The 27114-nt window shown below is 34.9% G+C and overlaps 1 protein-coding gene across 4 annotated transcripts in view; it reads left to right on the plus strand.

The window, feature by feature from the left end:
- Nucleotides 1-3918: 3918 nt before the first annotated feature.
- rapgef4a (Rap guanine nucleotide exchange factor 4a) overlaps nucleotides 3919-27114 on the plus strand; it is a 69598-nt gene continuing 46402 nt past the window's right edge. The window contains exons 1-4 of one of the 4 annotated variants that reach the window (XM_051119744.1): nucleotides 3919-4105; nucleotides 9133-9275; nucleotides 9980-10068; nucleotides 11534-11680. In XM_051119744.1, the coding sequence (XP_050975701.1) occupies nucleotides 4023-4105; nucleotides 9133-9275; nucleotides 9980-10068; nucleotides 11534-11680 (462 nt within the window). In that variant the 5' untranslated portion in view covers nucleotides 3919-4022. Of the gene's footprint in view, nucleotides 4106-9132; nucleotides 9276-9979; nucleotides 10069-11533; nucleotides 11681-25569; nucleotides 25710-27114 lie in introns of those variants that run through there. The other 3 variants (XM_051119742.1, XM_051119741.1, XM_051119743.1) reach the window with 3 other exon arrangements.

Raw genomic sequence — 27114 nt, forward strand, 5'->3', positions numbered from 1 at the left:
ATGCTGTATCAGCAACTTCACATGCTTACATTTAGAACAGCACCAAATTGGAACGGTTTATTTGTAAATGGTATAAAATGCTGTGCAAAGTGATTTTGTTTTTAAACATTAAGAAGATCTGTGCTAAGGAATATCAGGAAGGCAAATGAATATTTATAAATTGTTGCACACAAAAAGGAGTATTTAAACACGCATACACACACGCAGGTTTGTTTTTGTGAATTGTGGGGACTTTCCATAGACTTCTATAGATTTTATACTGACCAAACAATATTGTCTATCCCCTAACCCAACCTTAACCCTAAACCTACCCCTTACAGAAAACATGTTTGCATCATTACACTTTCAGATAAACATCATTTACTATTTTTAATAATTTTTTAACATTGTGGGGACCGCAGGTTTCAGGTTTTACTATCCTTGTGGGGACATTTGGTCACCACAATGTAGCAAAAACAAGTACACACACACACACACACACACACACACACAAACATATTATTTTTAATGTTATATATTTGTTATAACAAAAATGCTACAAAAAAGACTATTAGTTAATGCATTAGGTAACATTAAAATAAGCAATACAGGATTTGTTACAGTATTTATTCATTGTTGTTAATATTAATATTAATTAATAAACTTATGTGTCATTAACTGTTTATTGCTGAGTTGATGTCTTAAACCCTGGTGCATCAGAGCTGCTTTCATTGGGTCAGGCTGGACTTATTCTACCATGTTTTGTTCTTTTTTTTTTTTGCAATTAAATGAAAATTTATAGTTTAAATTCATATGAAATGCATTTATGCATTTTCCGACTGTTGTCGGAATGTAGGACATGAATATAAACTAGTGTGATTATCTTCACTTGTTTACCCAAAAACTATTACAGAATTTATTATATGATAATGCTGGAATTTTAATTTGGAAGTTTTACAGTTTTAAAAACACAAATATGTTGATGTGTTGCAACCAACCAATTTAAAATTAAAGGTTCAAGTTGAAAGCATTGCAGTTTTTTTTTTTTTTTTCTCCTGGAAATAGCCTGCAGTAAACAAAGACAGACAAATACAGTAACAGTAAACCATAGGTTTAGGTCTTGCAGTAAACAGACTTGCAGGTAAAAACAGAAATGGTCTTTTAAAACCTATAATTTGAGCCTAGGTTAAACAAATGAACGCCCTGGACATTTTTACTCTAAAACGTTGTTTTCCAGCTCAGAGCTCAGTGGAGGTGTTGCCACCTGGTGGACTAATAACATAATGACGTCACCTTCAGCGTTCACACTGACCATGTGACACTAAGTGCTTGATATTAAAATAATTGCATAGCAACCTAAACATTAATAACAGGTACATTAATAACATTCAACATAATTAACGTATAAAGTAACCTCTTTGTAGTGCTGGTGGCTTTGCAGGCATGATAACCGTGAACTCACAAACCAGCAGTCAAACACAATGTTTGATCCTCTACAGTCAATGTCTTCTTTTGTCCATCTGTTACCAAGGATACAGTCAGAGGAATGTGGAGCATTCATGTTCAAAGCTATTTTTATTTTATTTTTTCTCACACAGCTTCTGTAATACACTGATTCTGTCCACGGGGAACATTAAAAACTTTTACATATTTATAAGGACCGACTGTAAGTCATTGATTAATACACTGATGGATTTATTTAAATATGTTTTTGTCCCAAACTCAGTGTGTGACTGTAGCCACAGTCTCTCTCTGGCTCTCCCTGCAGGGCTGTTTCCTCTCAGCTGCTGACTAGACATCTTTATAATGAGACGGAGGTACAACACATTAATGTGCTTGTGTCTAGAATTTCTGGCTGCAGAAAACAGAGAAACATCCATTTTCCTAGAGTTACACCCACTTACCACTGGCTTTTACACTGCATAATGTCAGGATACCATTAAATGCGACACTCATACTCAACACTCCTTCCGTCTTGCTCATGGAGAACCTGTTGTTTGACTGCAGCTTGAATCCAGCCTTCAATATAACACTTTCTAAATGTGATATGTTAAATAAACAACATCAATTCTGTAAATCTGTGACTTCAAATGTTTATTTATTTATACATTAGCCAAATGTAATTTTTTCTTCTCTCAATAAATTAACAAATATATAGGTAAACAATTGCAAACCCTAAAAATGAGTTAAATATGTGCAATATATGGCAGTATAAAAGGCATCTGTGGTGTCTTATTGGGTCATATATCCAGCGTTGGGGGTAACGCATTACAAGTAACATGAGTTACGTAATATTATTACTTTTTTCAAGTAACTAGTAAAGTAACACATTACTTTTTAATTACTTTTTTCAAATAAGTAATGCCAGTTACTTTTCCCCCATTTATTGATTAAAAGCTCTCCTGTCCCCAAGTTGAGAGAAATCGGGAGTAAGATAATAAATGTGAACATGCATTAATTAATCTCACTCACAACAGATTGAGTATTTCTTTAAGATGAATAAAAAAAGTGAAATTCCACTCAGAATATGTTAAATAATAAAAATATGCATTTCATCCCATTTTATTAACCAATGTCTTTGCTGCAGACCTTCAATGATCCAATTCAACCATACTAATAAGCAAAAATTACTCAAGATAATCTAACATTTTTTTTTTTTATTGCTGAAGTGTTGACATTTTTTTCTTCTGTGGTCTACAGACGTGAATTTACTTTTCTCAAAGCCTGAGGTTTTTGGTGTGAAAAGGCTTTTACATTTGCCAAAATAGAACTTTTTTTTATTGAAAACAAACAAGCAAGCCCCGCCCAGATTTAAAAAGTAACGCAAAAGTAAAGTAACACATTACTTTCCATAAAAAGTAACTAAGTAACGTAATTAGAGAGTTACTCAGTATTGTAATGCATTACTTTTAAAAGTAACTTACTGTATATATCATGCCATATTAAATATGGTAAACGGAAGCTTAACCCTATAAACCTTTTAAATTATGAACATGATTGAAACTATGCTGAAAACATGTTGTACACAATCTTCTTCTGTCGTCTGATTGATAGTTTATACTTAAAGGCCTTTTAATGTAAAAATGTCTTTTTGTCGTGAAATCCTTAATGATTTTCATAGGCCTAAACATAAAAATAACTTCCAAATTGTTAGCAATTTTTTTTTTTAAATGTTACTAATACTGGACTGAATATCTATACAAATTTTGTATCAAATATAAATCAGGCTTTATTGAGGAAAGTTATTTGTACGTCTCTCAATAATCACTGTATTTCCATAAAAGCCTGATGTATCAAATATGATACACAACAAATACAAAAATAAATAAATAAATAAATAAATAAATAAATCTACTGTTGCATTTTTTTTTTTTTTTTTTTTTTTTTTTTTTTACATTTTATGTAAAAGTTTAATTGTTCAGTTAAAATTACATTTTTGACTATTATTTCATATGCCAGGCTTTACAAATTAAAATCCTGAATTAAATCTGTTAATCCAGTCACATAAATGGATCTTTTTAGTCGGATCAAACTAAAAGCTCGATTTATGGATTGTTTAAAATGTTAGCATTTTTGGTTGAAGAGTCCAGCTTTGAGTGGAGGGGAAGAAATATCTTAAGTTTCATTAGAAATATCTTAATTGTGTTTCGCAGGTGAACGAAAGCACATGGTCTGGAACGACTCGATCAGCCGAGTAAACGATGACAGAATTTTTATTTTTGGGCGAACCGTTCATTAAATGTTGTTGATTCTTGTCTAAATGTATGTCAGTGTGTTTTATTTTGCTCATTTGTTTATATGATATTGAAAATCTAGACAGAGAGAGGGTTTTGCACTATGTGTTGAAAGTAACAGAGTCTGTAGGTAACGTACCTTTGACTCCAAAGCTTTACAGCGCTTGTGACAACTAGCCCCGGTCTGTTTTGTGTTGTGTCAGCTGTGTGGGCGGCAGCAGCAACGCTCAGACTCCAACTCGATCGCTCTCAGTAAAGTCACATCTGCTCATGATCAGGTGCGGACGATGCGAAGTGTAATTTTACTCCATGATTTCACCGAAGATGGTCGCGGCTCACACCTCCAGCCACCCGTCCGCCTCTGCTGAATGGATCATCTGTCTGGATAAGAGGTACCATCATTTACCCTATACACAAACTTCATTCTTCTGTCCAAATGTTGTTGTTCTGGTGCACCTTGAGCAATCTTTTACACTTCAGTGCCTCAAGGAAAAGACGCTCCAAGCGCATTTGATTTGTTAAACACTATTACAATAGAAGTTTCATGTCATAAATGTCAAATGCGATTGTCAGTGTGATTGATGCATGCGTTCAGATGCAGCATTTCATTCTCAGCCCGATACATTTCAGATGGATCCATTAGAAGCTTCACGTCTTTCGCTGCTTTCAATGTAAATGTAGTAGATGGTGAACTGAAGTGTATTTGGTGTAGTTTGTAAAGGGTTGTTTGTCACCTGGAAGAGGTCACCAGTGCTGCAGTGCTTGTGTTACTGCAGACGCATGAAGAGACACTTTCTGCTGTGAATGGCTTTGCTAACCCAGACCAAACTTAAAGGAATAGTTCACCCAAAAATGAAATTCTTCATTCACCTTCATGTCATACCAAACCCCTATGCGTTTGTTCAGTGGAACACAAAAGGAGAACTTTAGCAGAATGCCCAGGGTGCTGTTTTTTAATACAGTTAAATGAATGCATACTAGACTAGATAGAATGGGCAGAATAACTTTCCGCTCCCAAAAATACAGAAAATAAAGAAGTGTATATATATGCACTTAATAGCATGCATGAGGGAAAGAACTTGTGAATGACATAATTGAATAATATATATAAAAAACAGATAAATATAAATCTATATTAAAAGATGCTGACTGTGAGTGTTAATTTTTTTTTGCAAAATAAATATTTGTATATATGAATATTTTGCAATAAACATAAAATTAGGGCCCACCCACTGCTATGAAGGACAAACTATATTATGGAACCTTATCAAGCTAAATATTTGTATATATGCATAAGTTGAAACGTAGCGGGACTGAATCTATCACATCATTGCCAGTTCTTCATGGGAGTGGGCGGGGCCTGAATGGTCCTTTTGCTAAAGGTGCGTTCACGCCATATCTGAATTCCCGTAATTACGAGATTCCAACTTGTAAAAAGCGTTCACGTCCTCGTAGAACTTGTAATTACAACTTGTGAACTGGGAGTCTTCTGAGAGCTACGACTTGTACCACATGACCGCTGTACCACCTGACCAACGTAGGCTCTGTTTAGGCGTTGATAGTGTTGCCATAAAAAGAAAGCATAATTCCGAGTCTGAGGACGTGAACAGCTCCGAGTAGAATGTCACATGTTGTTGTTATCTTGAAATTACGGTAATTGCGATATGGTGTGAACGCAGCATAAGATTTGTTTTTTCAATTCTCTGATTGGTCAGATTTCTTTGCAGAATTATGGGTAATGTAGTTTTCAAAATTATTCAAAAACGAATTAAAAATAGAGACACAATCACATTTTATGATGAGCAGGTTTAATTTAGACTTTATTGACATCTAAATCTGGGTTTGCCTTGATTCATTACCTTTACAATGTCTTTATATACTTTTTAAAGCTTGAAAATATTGGTTGCATGGTCTTTCAATGGATGTTCTAAGATAAAGAGAGTATATAAACAATACCATAATTTATGCTCCAAAAAAGAACCTACTTGAAATATAAGGCACAACTTGTATGGATGACTTTAATTAGACATTTATGGTGCCAATTTTAATTTTTTTTTGCCACTTCAGCCACAGGTCTGGTGATTCCATGAACTCAAATGACACAAGTGTTAAAGATGACAGCACATTTTTGGATGAACAGTCTCTTTATGAAATAAGCTGTAAGAAACACCTTTCATGTATAGTAATAGCAATACTGTGAGTCTCTGGACTCTGCCCATGATAGCCTGGATACAGGACATCTAGGACATATCCAACATTTTAAAGCAGTTAACAAACATTACAGTCTCGTTATCAAACACGGAGCAGAGATTTGTGGTTAATGTGTTTATGACACACTCTAATGGGCTCCGACCTGCTCTTCCTGCAGTGAAGGTCTCCATCTCGCTGTAGATCAATATTTACACACCTAAAGCAGATGGGCAGGGGTGTGTTGAAAAGAGTTAAATGTGCCAGCACTCATCTCTCTCCACTCCTGTCTTTATCTCCTTTCAGCTGACATGGTTTTGATGGAGACACAGATGCATAAAAGCAATGTCCAGATGTGTTGAATGGAGCTGTATTTGATTTTCACTGCACTGGTTTCCCCTCTGACTCAAACGACAACATATTGATTGTTGTTTGAATTATTTGAACGTCATAAATTTAACTACTGAGCCTGTTTTAAAATGCTATTCTGAAAACTAAGACTGAGAAGAAATTGAGGATGTCCATAAACACAAGAATACGTATTCAAACTATATTGTTTTGATGAAAACCTTTGTTAGTCACGTCGACAGTGTTATTTAGGTTTTGTTGCAGAACTGTTTGCATAGTAAATGGATTTTTAGCCCCTGTTAAACACCCTCAGAAACACATGCACATGATCACGTTGTTTGCACGGGTGTGTCTGACCAGTAAGTGGACATGTGCAGCTTAAGGTAGACATCTTTTTTAGTCTAAATTTTCAACGTCAACCTTATATTTTAAACGTTAGGTTTATGTAGTTTCAACATCAGTTCACTGACTATCACTGGATGCACATTGCATGCAAAACAGGAAAAGGAAGGGCACTCGGTGTTATACTTTTAATTTTTATCATTGGATAAACTTGCATTTACAAGGTTGATGCACTGAATAGAATAGAAGAACTAATTCCAAAGCTTTTGCCAAATTTTTATTTGATGCCAATGATAAAAGTTCTGGCAAGGCTGATCGTGTCGTTGTCATTTTCTGAGTGAAAACTAGAGATACGGTCATACAAACTTGTACCTCTTTAGTTTGCAAGACATGCCAAGACTGCAGTGTTTTGCTTGATTTGCTCTGTGTGTGTGAGAGAGGTGTTAATTAGCTGTTACTGCTGTCAATATCCCATTACTCCACACTGCTTAAACCTTAAACATTCACGTGTGATCGATCTCTGTGTCATTCTGCTGCGCCAGAGCTGTTGCATGAGAGTACTTACAGTATCTGCATTGTATTGGCCAATGTTCAACCTGCTGTCTAGATATCAGCATTGGTCATCATATTGTTCCACTACTTGTATCATACATGCAGTACGTCATGATTTATTGTGTTCTGAAAGATGTTGTGTTTTGTGATGATGAGAATTCTTGCTCTGGAATGGTGTTGAATAAATCAGACCTGCTATACTGAACCGCTTCGAGTGACAGCAGCAGTCAAGGGTCCCTTAAACATTTATAAACCCAGTGTCAAATCTTGCTGGGCTCATTTAGCTCAGCATATTGACACTATACAGTACGCAGATTGAAGCAGGGTAGAATGTGGCTAAAGGTACTCATCTTTAAACCACAAAAACTCAATTTGTCTGATCCTTGATGTAATTGGAGGCGGTTACGCAAAGTTGGTTGTAGGCTAATTTGATCTCATATTTAATGCTTTTGAAAATATTATAGATTTACATTAAATCAACTGTCAGCAGAAATACAGTAAGTACTATGAATACTCTTACAAAAAATAACCATGGTTTTACTATAGCAAAAGTGTAGCAACCATGTTTTTTGGGGGTATTGATTACCATTTGTATAACCACAATTTTACTACAAATACCATGGTTAAACTGTGGTTCGAGTAGCAAAACCATGGTTAATTTGTGGTTACAATCATTTAACTATAGTAACCATGGTTTTATGTTTTTATTTGTGGTAAACACCATGGTTAATTTTTGTAAGGGTATTAAAGGACAAGTCCACTTCCAAAACAAAGATTCACATATACTCACCCCCTTGACATCCAAGATGTTCATGTCTTTCTTTCTTCAGTTGTAAAGAAATTGTTTTTTGAGGAAAACATTTCAGCATTTTTCTCCATATAATGGACTGATATGGTGCCCCGATTTTGAACTTCCAAAATGCAGTTTAAATGTGGCTTCAAACGATCCCAAATGCGGTTGTAAATGATCCCAGCCGAGAAAGATGGGTCTTCTCTAGCGAAACGATCGGTTATTTTAATAAAAATAATACAATTTATATACTTTTAAATGTCAAACGCTGGGGACCATCAACTTTTTGGTTACCCACATTGTTCAAAATGATCGTCTGTTGTGTTAAACAGAAGAAATAAAATCATACAGGTTTGGAACAATTTGAAGGTTGTCACGTTTAGTTCTAAGGATGACAAAGAAGATTCCAAATAACAACAGTCTTTATTAAAATAAAGCAAAACAAAGTAGATCTGAAAGGTAATCACATAAAAAAATAGACATTTGACCAAACCAGTACTGGAGATAACAAACTAAGGGACTTAAATACACAAAGATAGTGCATCAAATGCAGTCAGATGCGTGCAGATATTGGCGGAAAACTAAAACAAGGAAACAAGTAACTGAAGAGAAGCAAACTGAAAGTCCATGAGAATGAAAGTAACAGAATAGAACTGAAGAGTTCAGATGCAAAAGCCTCTAAATCCATCTGACATATTTCTTTAAAATGAGCATTTCTTTCTGGATAATTTGTATAGGTTTCTATGTAAGTACTTCTGATTGGGCTGAGGCTAGAATTTAGCAAGTTTGAAGTGAAAGTATTTGATGGACGTATAATATTTGTCAGGAGCATTCACTCAGTATCATTATCTCATTTTTGACCGAGATGGCTTTTAGCTGGTTTTGCATCTGAACTCTTGAACTGTTACAAGGGTATATGTTCATTTTTTGGTGAACTATCCCTTGAAGGTATGCCTTTAGCTCTGTTGTACTCAGTGTGGTGTGGTTTGTAGTCAAATTTCTAAAATACATTCTAGAAACAGACCATCTTCACCACAGTGTAAAACTAAAAAAATGACAAAAGCAGTCAAAATCACTTCCACTGAATTGAAAAGTTCAGCATGAATGTGCTGCTAAAGAAAGTCAGGTTTGGAATGGCATAAGAATGAGCAAATAAGGACATTTTCAGTTTGATTTGTATGTGTGTTTTTGTGTATGCAGACCGGAGGAGCGTTCGGGGGAGGATGTGGACATAATCTTGGCCCGTCTGAAAAGTGTGAAGGCCTTCGAGAAGTTCCACCCCGCTCTACTTCAGCAGATCTGTCTGTGTGGCTTCTATGAATGTCTGGAGAAAGGCATCACTTGTCAGTCAAACACACATACACAACTCTGTATAGCTATCTTTGTGAGGACATACATTGACAATGCAATCTCTACTTCTTTACTCTAAACCTACCCATCAGAACTAAGTGCCTCACCCAAACCCTTACCCTAAACCTACCCTTTACGCAATTATAACCTGATCCCTAAAACCAATTCTTGACCATCAAACAGGCCTTTAAAGGCGTCTCAGAAAGTGAGGACTGGCCAAAATGTCCTCACTTTACAAACTTGTCCTCACTCTGATGGTCTAAGACTCAAACCGGCCCTCACAAAAATTTCATGGGGACATTACATAGACTTCTATTATTTTAATATACAGATACATTTTCCAAACTGAACCTACCCCTAACCCTATCCCTAACAGAAAACTTTTTTTTGCATTTTTACAATTTAAAAAAAACTTTGTTTACTTTAGGTTTATACCAGTTTTACAAATGAGGACACCCCCAAATGGAGGTTTCTGGAGATTTTGTTCTTGCTTTGGTTTTGCTCATTTTTGGGTACAAATTTGTCCCCAAAATATGGTTAAGTACTGTAGACACACACACATGCATTCACGCTCACACACATGAAATCATTGTTTGCTGACAGAATTACTTCACACAAGGTTGCATTGTGACTGAGTTTGATTGCTCTATGATTTTTTTCAATAGATCTCTACTTTCTTTCTCTGTGTGTGTGTTAGTGTACAGGCAGGGTGACATTGGGACTAACTGGTACACTGTCCTGTCTGGATCTCTAGATGTCAAAGTCTCAGAAACAGCAAACCATCAGGTATGTTATCACTTCAGTCATGTTTTTAAATACTAGAGAACTGAGCTCATCCTTGGTCTATCAAAGAAATGATTAAAGGGATAGTTCACTCAACAGTGAAAATTCTGTCATCGTTCCAAACCCATAAGACCTTCGTTCATCTTCAGGACACAAATTAAGATACTTTGGATGAAATCCAAGAGCTTTCACAAAATATTGGTTAAACCACATGGACACTTTTAACAATGTCCTTTCTACCTTTCTGGGTCTAGGTACATGGTAATTGCATTGCTGTCTATGCAGGGTCAGAAAGCTCTGGGATTTCATAAAACATATCTAAAAATGCTCTTATGTATCAAAATAGACAAGTTTGGAACGACATGAGAGTAAGTAATGGCAGAATTTTATCCATGTAATTCTCAATAATTATATCCAGCTTTAATCTCACACATTTACTAAAACTCACTTAAACTCACTTATTTACTACATTTACCATATAGAAAAAAAATGTTATTAACAGTATTTACTATATAGTAATCTTAACTGCTTGTTTGTTTATATTGTCTCAAAATATCGTCACAAAATTGAAACTGTATTATCAAACAGCTCTTTATGTAAAGTTGGATGTGTAAGTAGGTCCAAATTTATCTGCATACATACTGTACACTAATGCAAAATTATATAATGTAGCAAATCTCAAACGCCTGATTGCTTGTATTAATGTAAAATGTATTAATACATAGCTCTAATCTGCTAAATGTAACTACAAAGCATGTTTTTTTCTACAAAGCTGCTTTGAAGAGCACTACATAAAAATAAATTTGACTTGATAATAGAGTATATGCATACTCACACATTCACTGTAGTTCATCAGGAGTGAACAGTTACGTAAATCATAATTTATATAAGTGTTATTACATCACATTAACAGGTCTCCTTAGACATCTCTCACCTACAAAAGGAGTTATATTTAGGTACAAGACATTATGAGAGGAGCACTCAAAAACTTTTTAAAAGCTTCCGAATTTTGTTCTGGTTGTTATGTTTTGTTTATCCCTCAGTTGTTCAGTTTTTTAGCAGTTGTTTTTGTTCTCTTTGTTGTGTGCAAAAGCAAAAACTGCCACCATAATCCTTAAACTGCTTACGATTCCCATCCCCAGGGAAAACTAATATGATCGTATATTCAGCTGCTCACAGTGGACATTTCTTATTGAGTGCAGGTGCTTATTATAGACCGCTGCAGAAAACTAGAGCAACTCCTAACAGAGCTGCGTCTTACATTACAAACCTTAGGGACAAATGAGCTGACCCCTCTCTTTCTCTGTGTGTGTTGAGTGAAATCGCCTGTGTCCTTGAGAAAGTTCTGAAGTGGAAGCACAACAGTCTCTCAATCAGAAACATCTAAGATGGCTTATATGACTCCGCTCTTCTTATCTCTTCCTGTGTAAAAGAGTTTGCTCTGACCTGTGCTCCTCTTCATGTTAAGGATGCTGTCACCATCTGCACATTGGGCATCGGCACAGCATTCGGGGAGTCTATTCTGGACAACACGCCGCGGCACGCCACCATTGTCACCCGAGAGTTCAGTGAACTACTGCGGATTGAGCAAAAGGACTTTAGGACCCTGTGGGAGGTATGATATTTCTTTAAGGATATACTAAGTATATACCAATGACACTGAAATAAGTAATCATGTTTGAATCATGTGGAAATTTTTTGTACTGTATCAGCCAAAAATTTAAATTATTAACACTGTCATATTACCACCCTTACAAAAACAAGTACACTTTAGCATATTTTAAGAAGAGTACGTATTATGGAAATAATACACTTTAAAAGAATATACTTAAGTGCTTATATTACACTACCAGTCAAATGTTTTTGAACAGTAAGACTTTTAATGTTTTTTTAAAGAAGTCTCTTCTGCTCACCAAAACTGCATTTATTTGTTCCAAAGTACAGAAAAAAAAAAACAGTAATATTGTGAAATATTATTACAGTTTAATATAATGGTTTTCTATTTTGATACATTTTAAAACATAATTTATTCCTGTGATCAAAGCTGAATTTTCAGCATCATTACTCCAGTCTTCAGTGTCACATGATCCTTCAGAAATCATTCGAAATTCTAGTAATTAATACTTTTATTTAGCAAGGATGCTTTAAATTGATCAAAAGTGATGAGTAATGATAAAAAAATAATAATAATAATAATAATAATAATACATGTTTTTTGAATATTAGAATGATTTCTAAATGATCACGTGGAGCAACTTTGCCAAAAATTCAGCTTAATAAATTTCATTTTAAAATATATTCAAATAGAAAACAGTTATTTCAAATACTAAAAATATTTCAAAATTTTACTGTTTTTCTGTACTTTGGATCAAATAAATGCAGACTTTTTTAAAACATTAATCTTACTGTTCAAAAACTTTTGACTAGTAGTGTGCTTAACTTATTTTAGATGCCATTAACTGAAATTACCATTGGTTTTGTGTTTTGTGTTCCAAATATTATGTTCCATATATATATTTTCCATATATTCATCAAATATTTTTGTAATTACACATTTGTAATGAAGTTGCAATTTAGTACATTTAAATATATATTTAAAAATATATGTATTAACTTTTAATGTACTTTCAAATAATACACTACAGTAAAACTATAATCAATTACTTCATGTACTTTAAAGTAAAACTTTTAATTTGACTTAATTGGATTTTTTAAAAGTGACTTAAAGTGTACTTAAGTGTGTTTAGAAACAGTCATAAACATGCACTCTCTTGAAATACACTTAAATGGCTTTTTATTTCATTAAAATTGTATTGTTTGTAAAAAAAAATTTTAAAGTTCACATTCAGTACAGTTAAGCACACTTTTTCCACAAGGGCTGCCAAATAAAAACCGCCAAGTCCATGTAAACTGACATTCCTAAGCTGTTTTACATTTGTAATGTGATTTTAGAGTGAAACAGGATATTGAATGGGGAAAAAACATAGAATGAGAGTTGATTTTTATCGATCTGGAATTAGATCCAGAAAAGCGGATGTTGCACACTAAAACGAAGCAGGGAGTTTGAAGTGAAGAGGTAACGAAAATAGGATGTCATTGTCATGTCCGATATTTCACGTAACACAATACTGTACACTGTGACAACTAAGTGTTCCACTCTTAATTGCCAGGCTGCCACAACTTTTGCAAAAAAATTAAAATGATATTTTAGCTGTTTTATCATCTTCAGCCAGCAGGAGGCAGTGGAGGTATAAGAAATGTTCTGTTCTCTGGTCTCAGAATTTTGAAGTCATCCTCTAGTGCACCGATTCTCAACCGGGGCCAGAAGTCAGAAGCCACTAGGAGACATCAGCACACTTCCAAATGTGGTTTAAAACATCCTTAAAATAAGCTAAAACCACTAAAAATGAAGATGTCTTATTCTGTCCTCACAAACCATTGGGAAAGACATGTAAGCAAGCCATAAAGAACTCTGAAGAACATTTAGTTCTTTAACCTTCCATAATTATCGGATGTAGTTATTTTAATTTTACTTAAAATGAATTTACTTAAGTGTTTTATTACACTCTCCTCATTCCTGTAAATAGGTAGATTTATCCTTACAGCAGAAGTACTTAAATATTTTAGTCTGCATGGCTTTGAATGTTGAACGTCTGTAAATATCATGGATAATAGATGGCCTTGGAGTCAAAAAGGATGAGAAATACAGCTTTAGTGTGACACTATAAATACATATTTTCTGTCTCCTTTATGTGCAGAGATGGGGGATTTTAGGCACGTTGCATTCACTTCCCCGCACTCATACTGAAGGAGTTTTCTATCACTTATTTCTTCAAAAACTCAACAGACGAAAAAGGTTTTTTGTCCTTATTGGCAGAAAAGACAGCAGTGCTTCTGCTCTTCAGGGCCGTGAGTTTATTTCTATCTTAGTCTTTCATTCTCTCGTTTTGTTCTTTCTGGCCCGTGGGCAATCAGAAATTCTGGGCCTGATGGGAAGCTTTTACTAGAGCAGGTCAGAGAAGGACAAAGCAGCCTGGAGCTACACCAGAATGAGAGGAAGACAGGGAAAACAGGAGAGACAAGCAAAAATAGAGGAAAGGAAGGAGAAGGCTAAGGAAAGATATCAAGACAGAGACAGAGTTTCCCCTGAGAGGGGTTGTCCCTCCGCTGAGTGTGTGCGTGTGAAAGAGAAGCACACGCTGGGGAACCGAGAAGACCAGCAGAAGTTCTCTGTTGTAACTGATATAACTCAAAGGTGATGTCTTATCATTTACGTTTCTAGCTGGATGCATTTATATCTAGTGCAGTTTTTTTCTCTGACTGTTACGGCTGTTTTGATGTGGTGATTAGTGCTTATTGTAGAATTACAGAGCAAGTCAGTGTGGTGAAAAGATTGTTTATCTGAAAGACCGAATATGAACGTGTCTTTGGTCAGTCCATTTGTGTTTGAGACTATTCTGCTCTGTATTGAGATTTTTGCAGCAGTGTACCTTTAAAAACAACAGTGCTGAATGAAACAAAATCAAATGTGTAATGTGGTTTGAATAGTTACAGTTGCATATTCTTGTCTAATTTAGCTGAGGAACAGATCAGTGATGTTCAGTTCTGTCTGAATGTCTCTGCTGGAGTGAAGCGTCATAGTGTTGTGTGTAATGTGTAGAGAGATCAAATTATGGACGGGCTCCAGATTCCTCTGAGATTCGTATAGCTATGTTACCACTATCATAATGACACCATTATAAAAACATACAGACACATGCTTTAAGGCCTTTAAGATAATATTAAAGAAACAGAAGTTCACTTCCAGAACAAAAATGTACAGATAATATACTCACCCCCTTGTCATCCAAGATGTTCGTGTCTTTCTTTCTTCAGTTGAAAAGAAATTATGTTTTTTGTGGAAAACATTTCAGGATTTTTCTCCATATAGTGGACTTTTATGGTGCCCGCAAGTTTGAACTCCCAAAATGCAGTTTACATGCAGCTTCAAAGGGCTCTGAACGATCCCAGACGAGGAAGAAGGGTCTTATCTAGCGAAACAAATTTACTTGAAAAAAATTGACAATTTATATACTTCTTAACCTCAAATGCTCATCTTGTCTAGCTCTGCGTGAACTTTGTGTATTTGCATGCATTACATTATTGTGCAGTGTGCCCTTTAAGAGACTGATCACTTCACGTATAACATGCGCTATGTGGTCATGACGTAGAATTGCCTGTGAACTACTATAGATGAGGCTCGCTCTGTTTTTTTATTATTTTCATCTTTACTTTTGTTTGTAATGCCCTGAAAAAGTTAATCTCTCATGTATGAGTGCCGTGTACCAGCCATTAAATGTGTGGGACGCAACTCTTTGTCATCCATCTCTTTCATTCTATTAACTTAACGAGTTATCTGGTTCAAAGCGTTACAACAGTTAGGATGAGATAGGAGTTTTTTGACCTATTACTGTCCTGAACCGGAATACAAAGAGCTCACGCAGAGCTAGATAAGACAAGCATTTGAGGTTAAAAAGTATATAAATTGTACATTTTTTAGAAAATGGCAGATTGTTTCGCTAGATAAGACCCTTCTTCGTTGGCTGGGATGGTTTAGAGCCCTTTGAAGCTGCATTTAAACTGCATTTTGGAAGTTGCAGTTTTCCTTAAAAAAACTAAATTTCTTCACGACTGAAGAAAGAAAGACATGAACATCTTGGATAGCAAGGGGGTGGGTAAATTATCTGTAAATTTTGTTCTGGAAGTGAACTTTTTCTTTAATTGTAATTACATATGTTTTAATACATGGCATTTAGGGCTGAGTAGAATTACATTGAAATCAGGGACATTTGCTCTGAGGAGGCAAGGGAGACAGAGAACCATTGTCCAACAATGACACCAGCAGGTAAAGTTACAGTGGGAGTCCGCGTCTTTCTCGTCTCCCCTGCACCCATTAGTGTTTGGTGAGTTGGTGGAGGGTAATTGAGAATGAATGGGGGAAAGTTACATGACAGGAGGCAACGCCTCCATCGCAATATGATTGGATGTGACTAGTTATGTTCGGCTGTGATTGGTTCATGCGATAAATCCCACCTTGTGTTCGCTTCGCGAATCAGTCTGAATATACAATATAATGCAGTTAATGGGAAGACTTATTTTAAAAAGTAAGTAAACAACTCACACACTTAGATATTAACACTTTGTTACATCAAAATAAGACTTAAAATGGCATGAAAACATGATCTGTAGGAGTTTTTAGTGAGCTTGGTGACATTTAAAGTAAATCTCTGTATTTGTGACCAATATTTACTGAGCTCTGATGACTGATGATTTGAATATTCAAAAAATAGTTAAAAGTAACTATTGAAAATAAAACCTGAATGTAGCTTCACAAATAAAATATATTGTTTAAATTGTTACTGCCTGTTATTATTTTGGAATAAATGTAAAATGCTTAAAAACACTAACTTGATGAGATTTATACTTATCTTTAATAAATAGAATATTGATAATTGTTAATTGTAAAAACATAAAATAGTTTTTCAGTTGTTGTTGTCTTTTTCTGATAGTGTAAGTAATATTTATTTCACCAAGAAAATGTGACTGGGACATTCATTTACATTTGATAAAAAAAAAATAAAATAAAATACTTTGAAGACTTTGCCTCCCTATTTCAGAACACCACTGATTAAAACATATTTTATTTTACCATAAATGCTTGTCAGTGCATTCAGCAGTACACCATTTTTTAAAGGTAATCAAATTATGAAATTACATATAGAGATTACTACTTAAGTGTTTCAACATTCAGTTCACAGTTAAGTGTATATTTTTAACTATACTATTTCCATAATAAGCACTCTTGTTAAAATATGCTAGAGCACTTCTTTTCCACAAGGGCAACACAGACTTACCAGACTAGTTTATACTGTTGTTAATTATTAAAGCTGCTGAATACTGAATAGGTGTTGATATGTAAATATGGGTGGTCATATGGTAATAAGCTTATGGTTGTGATAACACAAGCTGTTTTTGCAGTTTGGTTTTCTAATAATCTGGGTGGACTGCACTGCAAAAGGTGTTTTCATTGTGAATGACAGAGTATGACAAGATTATACACAAACATTGTATTGCAAAATAACAAGAAAATCTCTTTGTCCAAGATTTGATCACTTCAAGATTCAGTCTATTTGTGAACCGGGTATTGCTGCCAGCTTCAGTATAGTAATGTATTTCCAACTAAAATGGAATATTAAAGAAAGGGGGGGGTTATTTTAGCGCTCCTCATCTCAATCCCTCACTCATAGCAAACTAGTGGTTGGAGGGGCATGCAAAGATATTCTGTCCAACCCATCAAACTGACGTCATCAGAGAAGGAATGCCATTCCATTACAGTTTATTTAAGGACCAATTCTCACTATTAACTAGCATGCATATTACTAGCATATTGACTGTTTATTACTACTTATTTATGCCTTATTTGGCATGATCATATTCTGCATCCCTTACATAATACCTAAACTTAACAAATACCTAAATACCTAACGATTAATAAGCAGCAAATGAGGAGTTTGAGGCAAAAGTCGTAGTTGATAGTCAGTTAATTCTATGGATTAACGTACAAGGATTAATAATTCACCTCAAGACTAGCAATGTGTGTTAACAAAGTAGATAGTGCTTTCTTGATTGATTTCTTGCAGACTTTAAGTTGTTTTATAATTGTGTAAAATCAGCTTACCTTAACCAAAATAGCAAATGACAGCTCAGCTTTCCGTTTTACAATTATAGACCTTATTCACATCTCTGCTGGGAAAGAGAGGTGTGTTTGTATATGGGTTTGTGTGTGTTGTTGTGAAATGCTGGGTCACTGGGTGGGTTTCACAGAGCGCTGACTAACAGGAAACCAGAGAGACGCTGAGCGTCTGTGTGTTTAGGGGGATTTTGGGATGGGCAGGATGACCATGTTCCTATCCCACCCGCACCAGCCTACACACAACTATTATAACCACATATACGCAAACATATGAGGAAAAAAAAGGTTCTGAAATGTGTCTTTGTGCTTTTGAAGTATTTGAAATCATCATCTGTACTTGTGACTAGCATGTTGCATTATCATTACATCTATATTGAACTTAATCTGAATGTGAAATAGATACAGTTAAGGTCAAACATACACCTTGCAGAATCTGCAAAATGTTAATTATTTTACCAAAATAAAAGGGATCATATAAAATGCGTGTTATTTTTTGTTTAGTACTGACCTGAATAAGATATTAACGTCACATTAAAGACGATCACAAATAGTCCACAAGAGAAAATAACAGTTTTTATAAAAATGACCCTGTTCAAAAGTTTCTATACACTTGATTCTTAATACTTTGTTGTTACCTGAATGATCCACAGCTGTGTTTTTTTGTTTAGTGATAGTTGTTCATAAGTCCCTTGTTTGTCCTGAACAGTTAAACTGCCCGCTGTTCTTCAGAAAAGTTCTTCAGGTCCCACAAATTCTTTAGTTTTTCAACATTTTTGTGTATTTGAACCCTTTCCAACAATGACTGTGTGATTTTGAGATCCATCTTTTCACACTGAGGACAACTGAGGGGCTCATATGCAACTATGGAAGGATGCTTTGGACTATGATGCTTTGGAAGGAAAAACAATGCATTAAGAGCAAGGGATGAAAACTTTTGAACAGATTGAAGATTTAAACGTTTGAACCATCTATAATAGTTGCATATGAGTCCCTCAGTTGTCCTCAATGTGAAAAAATGGATCTCAAAATCATACAGTCATTGTTGGAAAGGATTCAAAAAAAGCTGAAAAACCAAAGAATTTGTGGGACCTGAAAGATTTTTTTGAAGAACAGCAAGACTTATGAACAACTATCACTAAACAAAAAAACACAGCTGTGGATCATTCAGGTAATTCAACACAGTATTAAGAATCAAGTGTATGTAAACTTTTGAACAGGGTCATTTTTATAAATTCAGCTATTATTTTCTCTTATGGACTATTTGTAAACACTTTTATGTGAAATGTCTTATTCAGGTCAGTACAAAATAAAAAAAATAACATGCATTTTGTATAATCCCCTCTTATTTTGGTAATATAATTACATTTAGCAGATTCTGGAAGGTGTATGTAAACTTTTGACATCAACTATATTTATTAGTCATAAACTGGTATGGCAAAAGAAACACAGATTTGATTCCCAAAAAAATATACATAAATTGGAGTGTTTTGGTAACCAGATCCATGTTTTTTTTTTTTTGTGCCATGTAATTTCAACAGTAGCACTTAAATGTATAAAAAATAGACCAAAAATGAAACATGATGATTATCATTTATTTATGACTATCATTCATTACCAATATAACAAAGCTATAAATAGTACCTGTTTTTTTCTGTTTTGGCTGCTTATTGGCATTTAGAGGAAACTGTATTCATATAGATAAAAGACAGCTTTGGCAGAAAGCAGCAGCACCTGTAAGTAACTCATTTCTATTTCAAAGCCCGAAGCTCTGTGCTGGGTAATTGTGATGTTTGCTTGAATGACAGTTGTCTCTTTTGAAGCAGCATGTCTCTGTGCCTTTATAGAGGGACAGCTGGCCTTTAATCTGAGACAAACACAGATCCTATCACAGCGCAGAGCTCTGCCTGTCTCTGAATTAAACCCCAGTGCAGACACAGCACGTCCAGAGGAACTGCCAGATTCAATGGCTTTGCTGCTCCACTCTTTCTATGCAAGGTCTTTGACTGGTTGGAGGTGGGTTATTTCAAGCCAAAATATCCTCCCAGATCAAGCAGTTTGTGCATCAGCATTTTGTTATCAGTTGACATTGTTGAAAGTGTCTGGAAGGGCCGCTAATGTGACCCAGGACTGGTGAAGAAGAACATTTTACAGAAATACAATAAAATTAAATCCAGGAATTAGGTTAATGGATTAGGTGTCATTAAATAAAAATGAACAGTACTATTGCTTGTTTTTTAACTAGGTTAATCTTAATTTGTAGAGAGTTTGAGACTCCAAATTTGCTGTGGATATGTTAAGACTGTTCTATATCTGTGTGCCAAATTTCATAACTTTCCCTCAAGTGGTTCCGTGGGCTGTCATAGACTTCCATAGCTGATGAAGAAACAACTTGTGAACGGACCGGTAATGAATGTCCAGGATGAATAACTCACTGCGTCACGAACGGTCCATTTGTCCAGTCCTTTGATGATCTGTGATGGAGAGCAGGTGTGTCTGATTCCACGTCTCATCAGTGCACATGGCCAGGCTATTGCCGTCGTCCAGAGCAACGCTGACAGGTGGTCAGATGACTTGCCATAAGAGCAAACATCTCCTCTTACTGTAATGATGCTGCTGAAAGTTCAGCCTCAGTGTGAAAGAGCATCTCTGTGTCTCACATTCAGTCTTATCATCATCACTGTTCTGCTGAAGACTGAATGCAGACCACCAAACACATGATGACGTGATACAGGCATATCGTAGGGGTTTGTTTTACAGAGTGATAAATGCCAGGCCAGTGCTTGTGGGAAAGAAGTGCACTTAATTTTGCTGATTGTGCACTTAAAAATGCGTTTACTGCAAATCGTAGTATATATATGTTTTTAAAAAAAGGGCAACAATTTACAATGTTAGTTTGAAGTGCATAACTAATGTTAACAAATACAGCTTGATTTTAATAATGCATTAGTTGAAATTAACATTAATTAAGATTAATAAATGCTGTAGGAGTATTGTTCATTCTTAGTTCATGTTAACTCAGGTAGTTACCTAATGTTAACTAATGAACATTATTGTAAACTATTACCAAAAAATACTTGAATATAATATAATATCAATTAAATAAAAGGATACTTTCACAACTATTTTAACACACTTAAGTACACTTTTGAAAAGTCCCTTTTGTAATAATGTCTAATTAAAGGTTTTACATTAAAGTACATTTTAAATAATTGTTTTAACAATCTTTTGTCATGATTTAAAGATGTACACTTATGTTACACTTATGTACACTTAAGTTTTAACTACAGTTATATACTTAATTGCAACTTCATCAAATGTGTAATTACACATATATTTAAATACACAACAAACAAGTTTAATTAATAATGACATTAAAGTATGTTTTAGTTTACCATAAATGCTTGTCAGTACATTAGTAGTACTTTAACCATATTTCAAAGACAATAGAAGTGATTATGAAATTACATATAAAGATGTACTTAAGGAGAAGTTCACTTCCAGAACAAAAAATTACAGACAATTTACTTGTCTGTAACCCCCTTGTCATCCAAGATGTTCATGTCTTTCTTTCTTCAGTCGTAAAGAAATAATGTTTTTTTTAAGGAAAACAATTTATATAATTTTTAATGTCAAATATTTTTTTTTTTCCAGTTCATGACAGTTAGGGTATGTCAAAAAAACTCCCATCTCTTGTTCTCCCTCAACTTCAAAATCGTCCTATTTCAATATAGTTTTACCTTTTTTGTTAAAGGTGTTTGATCTTCTTTGCATGTTCACTTTGCAAAGACTGGGTCGGTACTTCTGCAGCGATGTAGGATGATTTTGAAATGATTTTTGAAGTTGAGGGGAAAATACGATTGGAGTTTTTCGACATACCCTAACTGTCTTGAGTCAGAATACACAGAGTTCAGGCAGAGCAAGACAAGACAAGTGTTTGAGGTTAAAAATTATTTATTTATTTATTTTTTAATTTTTATTAAAATAACCAATCGTTTCGCTAGATAAGACCCTTCTTCCTCGGCTGGGATTGTTTATAACCACATTTGGGATCGTTTGAAGCCGCATTTAAACTGCATTTTGGAAGTTCAAATTTGGACACCATAGCAGTCCATTATATGGAGAAAAATGCTGAAATGTTTTCCTCAAGAAATATAATTTCTTTACGACTGAAGAAAGAAAGGCATGAACATCTTGGATGACAAGGGGGTTGAGTACATTATCTGTACATTTTTCTTCTGGAAGTGAACTTCTCCTTAAGTTACTTAAGTTCTACTTAAGTGGGTTATAAAGCACTCTAAAGTTAAGGTAATTGCATTTAGTTTAAGCATTTTAATTAGGGATGCACTGAATTCTCGGCTGCTGAAAATTAATTGGCCGAAAATGGCATTTACGTTTTTGTCGAAAGAGAAAAACGACCAAAAATATGAGCCAAATATATATATATATATATAATATATAGGCCTAAATATGGCACACTGCACCGGCCGGTAGTGCTCAGCATGCAGGTTTCTCTCAACTCTAGCCGTCATCACTGCGCGTTGTGACACTGCTCTATGAATGTGCATTCCGCTCGTGTAACACTCATTCATGCTCGCCGGAAAAGTAAAGTCCACTCAAATAACACACCAATAAGAAATTTCTATCTAGTATTTTCCTGTTTGCAGTGTTGCTTTTGTGCTGTACTACATGCTGTAGTAGAGCTGTACTAGACAACACTGTTAAAATGACCTTACCCTCTCATCCACTGATCTACTCCCGCTGTGAACTGCACACATGCTTTGTAGGACTATACATTATTTGGTTAATTAGTTAAAAAAGTTATATCTGATTCTGTTGCATAGAACTAAATAAAAAGTTATATATTGATATTTAAAAGGCTCATCGGTTGCAAAATTCACTTTTACATGTTGTTTGAACATTAATGTGTGTTGTCAGTGTATGTACAAATCTACCCTATAATGATAAAAAGCAGTGTTTTTTAATTAATCTGTAAAAATAATATCCTCTTTTTCAAATCGAGCCATTCTCAGATGCCTGTCATTGTGGCGTCACACCCACAGAGGCTGCTCCCACAATAGTTCATTGACTTGAGCGTCTTACCTCAGATCAGCTGTAACAGTCCGACCTCCATTGCATTTTTTTGTGAAGGGAATGCACCTCCCAATCTGCATAAATGCATCTATGTTCATGCAAATAATTTGTGATCCAGCTTCACGTACAGCAGAAGTGACTATAAGGGTTTTTTTTATGAATCTCTGCAATTACCTTTCCTAATAATCTTCTAGTTAGTAAGTTTCGTGTCTAAATGCACTAAATGCGGCTAAAGTAAACAGGCTCGTCACTCCACAGAGAGAAGAGAGGGGCGGGGCGAGCAGAGCTCATTAACATTTAAAGAAGCAGTCCATCAGAATGAGATGATTTTTGCAAATCTCATTTTGACAAGGTAAAAAGGGTGTTGTTTTACACAACCATTGAGAATTTTTAACCAAAGTATGTTATAGACTTCATTAAGACCCTAAAGAATAATATCAACTTTGTCACTGCGTCACTGCGTGAAAAACGGGCATCCGATGACTCCTTTAATATGTTTTCTGTCCAATTTTATTGTGTTATTTTCAGTAAAAGTGTGGTTATTTTATTGGCTTGTGTTTTAAATTTAGTATTATTTAAATTATTGAGTTCAATAAAAAAAATCTTACAAAATTACTTTATATTATTTAATAAAATAGTAAAGAATTATTACAAAGCATTTTCAGTTTCGGTTTTAACATACAACTGATTGAATGAAAGCATTATATTTAGTTCACACTTAGGTATATTATTTCTGTAATAAGAATGTTTTTTAAAAGTATACTAAAGTGGACTTTGTTTTCACAAGAGAGTGCAAGCCACATTTGTTATGGGGAGAGCGGGGTGATTCGAGCCTGTGGGAAAGTTGAGCCACGCCTTGTTTCTAGGCAACCTTAAACACAATTGCAGAGTTATCCATTTTTCTCGCCCTGTTTTTTGCTGTTCAGAGTGATATTTGTTTATGTTCAAGCACTCATGCTTTTTGTGTCTAAACAATTACAGACAAATCTTAAAAAAAAAAAAAAAAAATGTCACATGTATTTGTGCTTTGGGAAGTTAATATGAGGCTATACTGTTAGCATGATGTTAGATCTAAACTGCTGTTTGATACAAGTTTGCATCAACCAGAAAAATTCTGATTTTGTTCTCTGTTTTGAACATTTTAAATAAGGCCTTGTTAATGAAAACTGGCCCTTTTTATGAAATTGTATTTCCCTGCAACATTTATAAATGGGATATTGTTGAGTACTATTAGCCCAGTTCTGTAAGGCCTGTTTTTGTATTTTTTTTTAATTCTTCGAATTTGAACTGTATTTCGCTCTGAAATTAAAAAAAAAAAAAAGGCTTAAAAGTTGTGAACTGTGCCTTTAAATAGTCAAAGTGAAACTGCCTAACCTAGCATCTTGAGCCAGAAGTGTGGCAACACCCTGAATTGGATGGTCAGTCCATCCCATGGCTCACACACAGATTTTAAGAAGTAATTTTTATTGCAATTCTCTTCCTTTCATATGGCATGAGGTAAAAATGTTCAGTTTTACTTCAGCATAATCAATGACACAGTTTAACTCCATGTGGCTCAACTTAGCCTCTCCCCAGGCTCAATTTCCCCCAGCATTGGGGGCAAGTTGAGCCAAGAGACCACTTTTATTTTTGGAAAGCCATATTTTAAAAGCAGCTTATTTTAGATTCAAAGTGATTATTCCCAAGCATGTACCACATCCTGAAATTATTATATTTAGGTTGGACCCATTACTCTCATATGCTCATCTTAAACTCACCGTAAAAGTAAAAACTGGCTCAACTCCGCCCGCTCTTCCCCTATATAATAAATAGCTTATAAAATACAGATGTATTGTGAAAGTTGGTGTTGTTTTATTTAAATAAAATGTCATGTTTCAAACAAATGTATTCTTCTCAAATCAGTGTAATAAGTAGGGTGTTCTCACTGTGCTAACTTAAGGTGTGTCAGCATGCCTCACTATGTTCTTTCTTTCTTTTTTTTTTTTTCTCAGGACAATGGAAATATTTAAAAGCTTTTTTGTAGTCAAGAATTGTGTGGCGATATAGACTTGATATAGACTCAAAAATAGACTTATCCCGAGACATTTTCACTGGAGAAAAGTGAGACAACTAGCCCCAGTCTCCCCTGTATAAATGTTTGCTTATAGGTTTTCCACCACTGGATGTATTTAGATTTTTAGTTGATATTGAGGTGATTTTTAAAGGCTTTGACTGAATATTTTTCTGAATGAGTCAGTGTCTCATATATTATGCATCGGTACAGATGGTAGAGTACTCTCACTTTATGTTTGTGTCCATCTTCTTGAAAATACTAAATTATTAAACAAAGTCCTGTTACCTTTAACACACCCGAACAAACAAACACAATTTTAATCGCGTTAGGCTGTGAATATGCTTGTTTTTAAGTGTTTAACTTTATTTGTACGCAGGTTCATCTTAAACAATACATTTTTATAGTAAATTCTAATTATTATGAATAGAGCTTTAACCCCTTTAAACAAAAATGTTTTTACACACGTGTTTGTGTGTATGTGTGCAGTCAGTAGTCATCAGACCATGATGATTGGAGTACTCAAATCGCCTAGCAACCACTCCGCTCTCAGAGGGAGGGGGGGGGTCAGCAGCCCGTTCAGCCCTACACACACGCTCACTACATCAGCACTCTCTTCTGCCTGCCGCTCGGACCACACACTCACACACTACAGCATGCTTGAGCTGTCGTATAGAGCTCTCCGAATCAGACACTAATAGCTAAAGTGAGAAAAGAAAGAGTCGCACTGACTGCTTCAGTCTGTCACTCATGGGTCTCTCACTACTGTAGGTAAGTGTCTGAGCGCTCACTTCATCTGCTTTGCTTTATTTGTGGTTTGTATTCTGTGACTCTGGTCGCCGTTTGAATGTGTGCTTGAGTTTTCTGTTTTTATCTCAGGATGCAATATGTAACTTTCTGGACTTGTAAATTTAGGACTGCGTGCATGTGCACGTGTGGCGATGTGTGTGAAACTGAGGTTTGAAGTGTGTGTTTGCTTTTAATGAGGTGAGGTCTTGTGAGAGGAGAATAGGTTATGCTGAGAATGTCTGGATGTGAATTATGTAATGAATGTGTTCAGCGAAAAAAGTGCAGTGAAGCGCAATTATGAGATGCTTTTGTATGTCAAGCATGAAAGAGAGACATTTTAAAACAGTTCTCTCACACTGTCTATACTGTAAAAAAAAAAAAAAAAAAAAAACTGTAGGAAAACTACTGACAATTTTCTGACAGGATATTATGCATTAAGTTTCCTTTAACCCTAAAACAACACAATTCCAACCGATATAACTGATATAAATTTTGGTAACATTCTCATTATGAAACTGTTATTTTTGAATGTTCTCTAAATGTTTTTAAAATCAGTTTGTCATTTTATTATTATTAATCAAACTTCATGGGAATGTTACTTTTGAATGTTTTTCGAATGTTCTGAAACAGGTAACATTTCACTTTTTCACTTTCACCTTTATTTATATAGCGCTTTAACAATACAGATGGTGTCAAAACAGCTTTACAGTATTAAATAAGAAATAGTGTGTCAATAATGCAAAAGAACAAGAGTAAACACTCAATTTTCAGTTAAAGGCAGTTCATCATTAAATTCAGTGATGTCATCATCCAGCTCAGTTAAAAAAATATACAATATCATACAATAGTATACAATATCAATATATTTTGTGCAGCTGTTTTGAGAATGTAATTAAAGAGCAGATTAATTTGAATGAACGTACTATTAATGTTACTGGAAGAATTTGTTCATAACTTTGAAAGAACCTTGCCAGAACATTATCCACAGTTCTGAAAAAGTTCACTGTCAGTTAGGATGCAATGGGTAATTTCGAAACATGGTTAAAACACCTGTGAAAAATCATTACAAATGATTCCTTACAGAAGATTCTCAGTACATTGGACCTTAGTTTTACTGACCTTTCTTAGAGTGTATAATTTAATGTTTATGGGATTTCTGTCTTAGTGCCCCTACAAAAATTACTGTGCCAAACCTCTGTGGCAAATTCTAGCGAGCTTTACGACAAAATTGCCAAAATGGGCTTTGCAGCTGTAGCAGAGTCAGTTGTGCATTCGTAATTCCATTGTGCACTACAAATCTGCATATGTTTAAATAAACTTGCAAGATTTGAAATCAGTCAAGCGATATGCCAGACAGACAGTTTCTACTTTATCCTGCAGATTTAAG

The sequence above is a fragment of the Labeo rohita genome, chromosome 9, assembly GCF_022985175.1.
Source record: "Labeo rohita strain BAU-BD-2019 chromosome 9, IGBB_LRoh.1.0, whole genome shotgun sequence".
Lineage (NCBI taxonomy): Eukaryota > Metazoa > Chordata > Actinopteri > Cypriniformes > Cyprinidae > Labeo > Labeo rohita.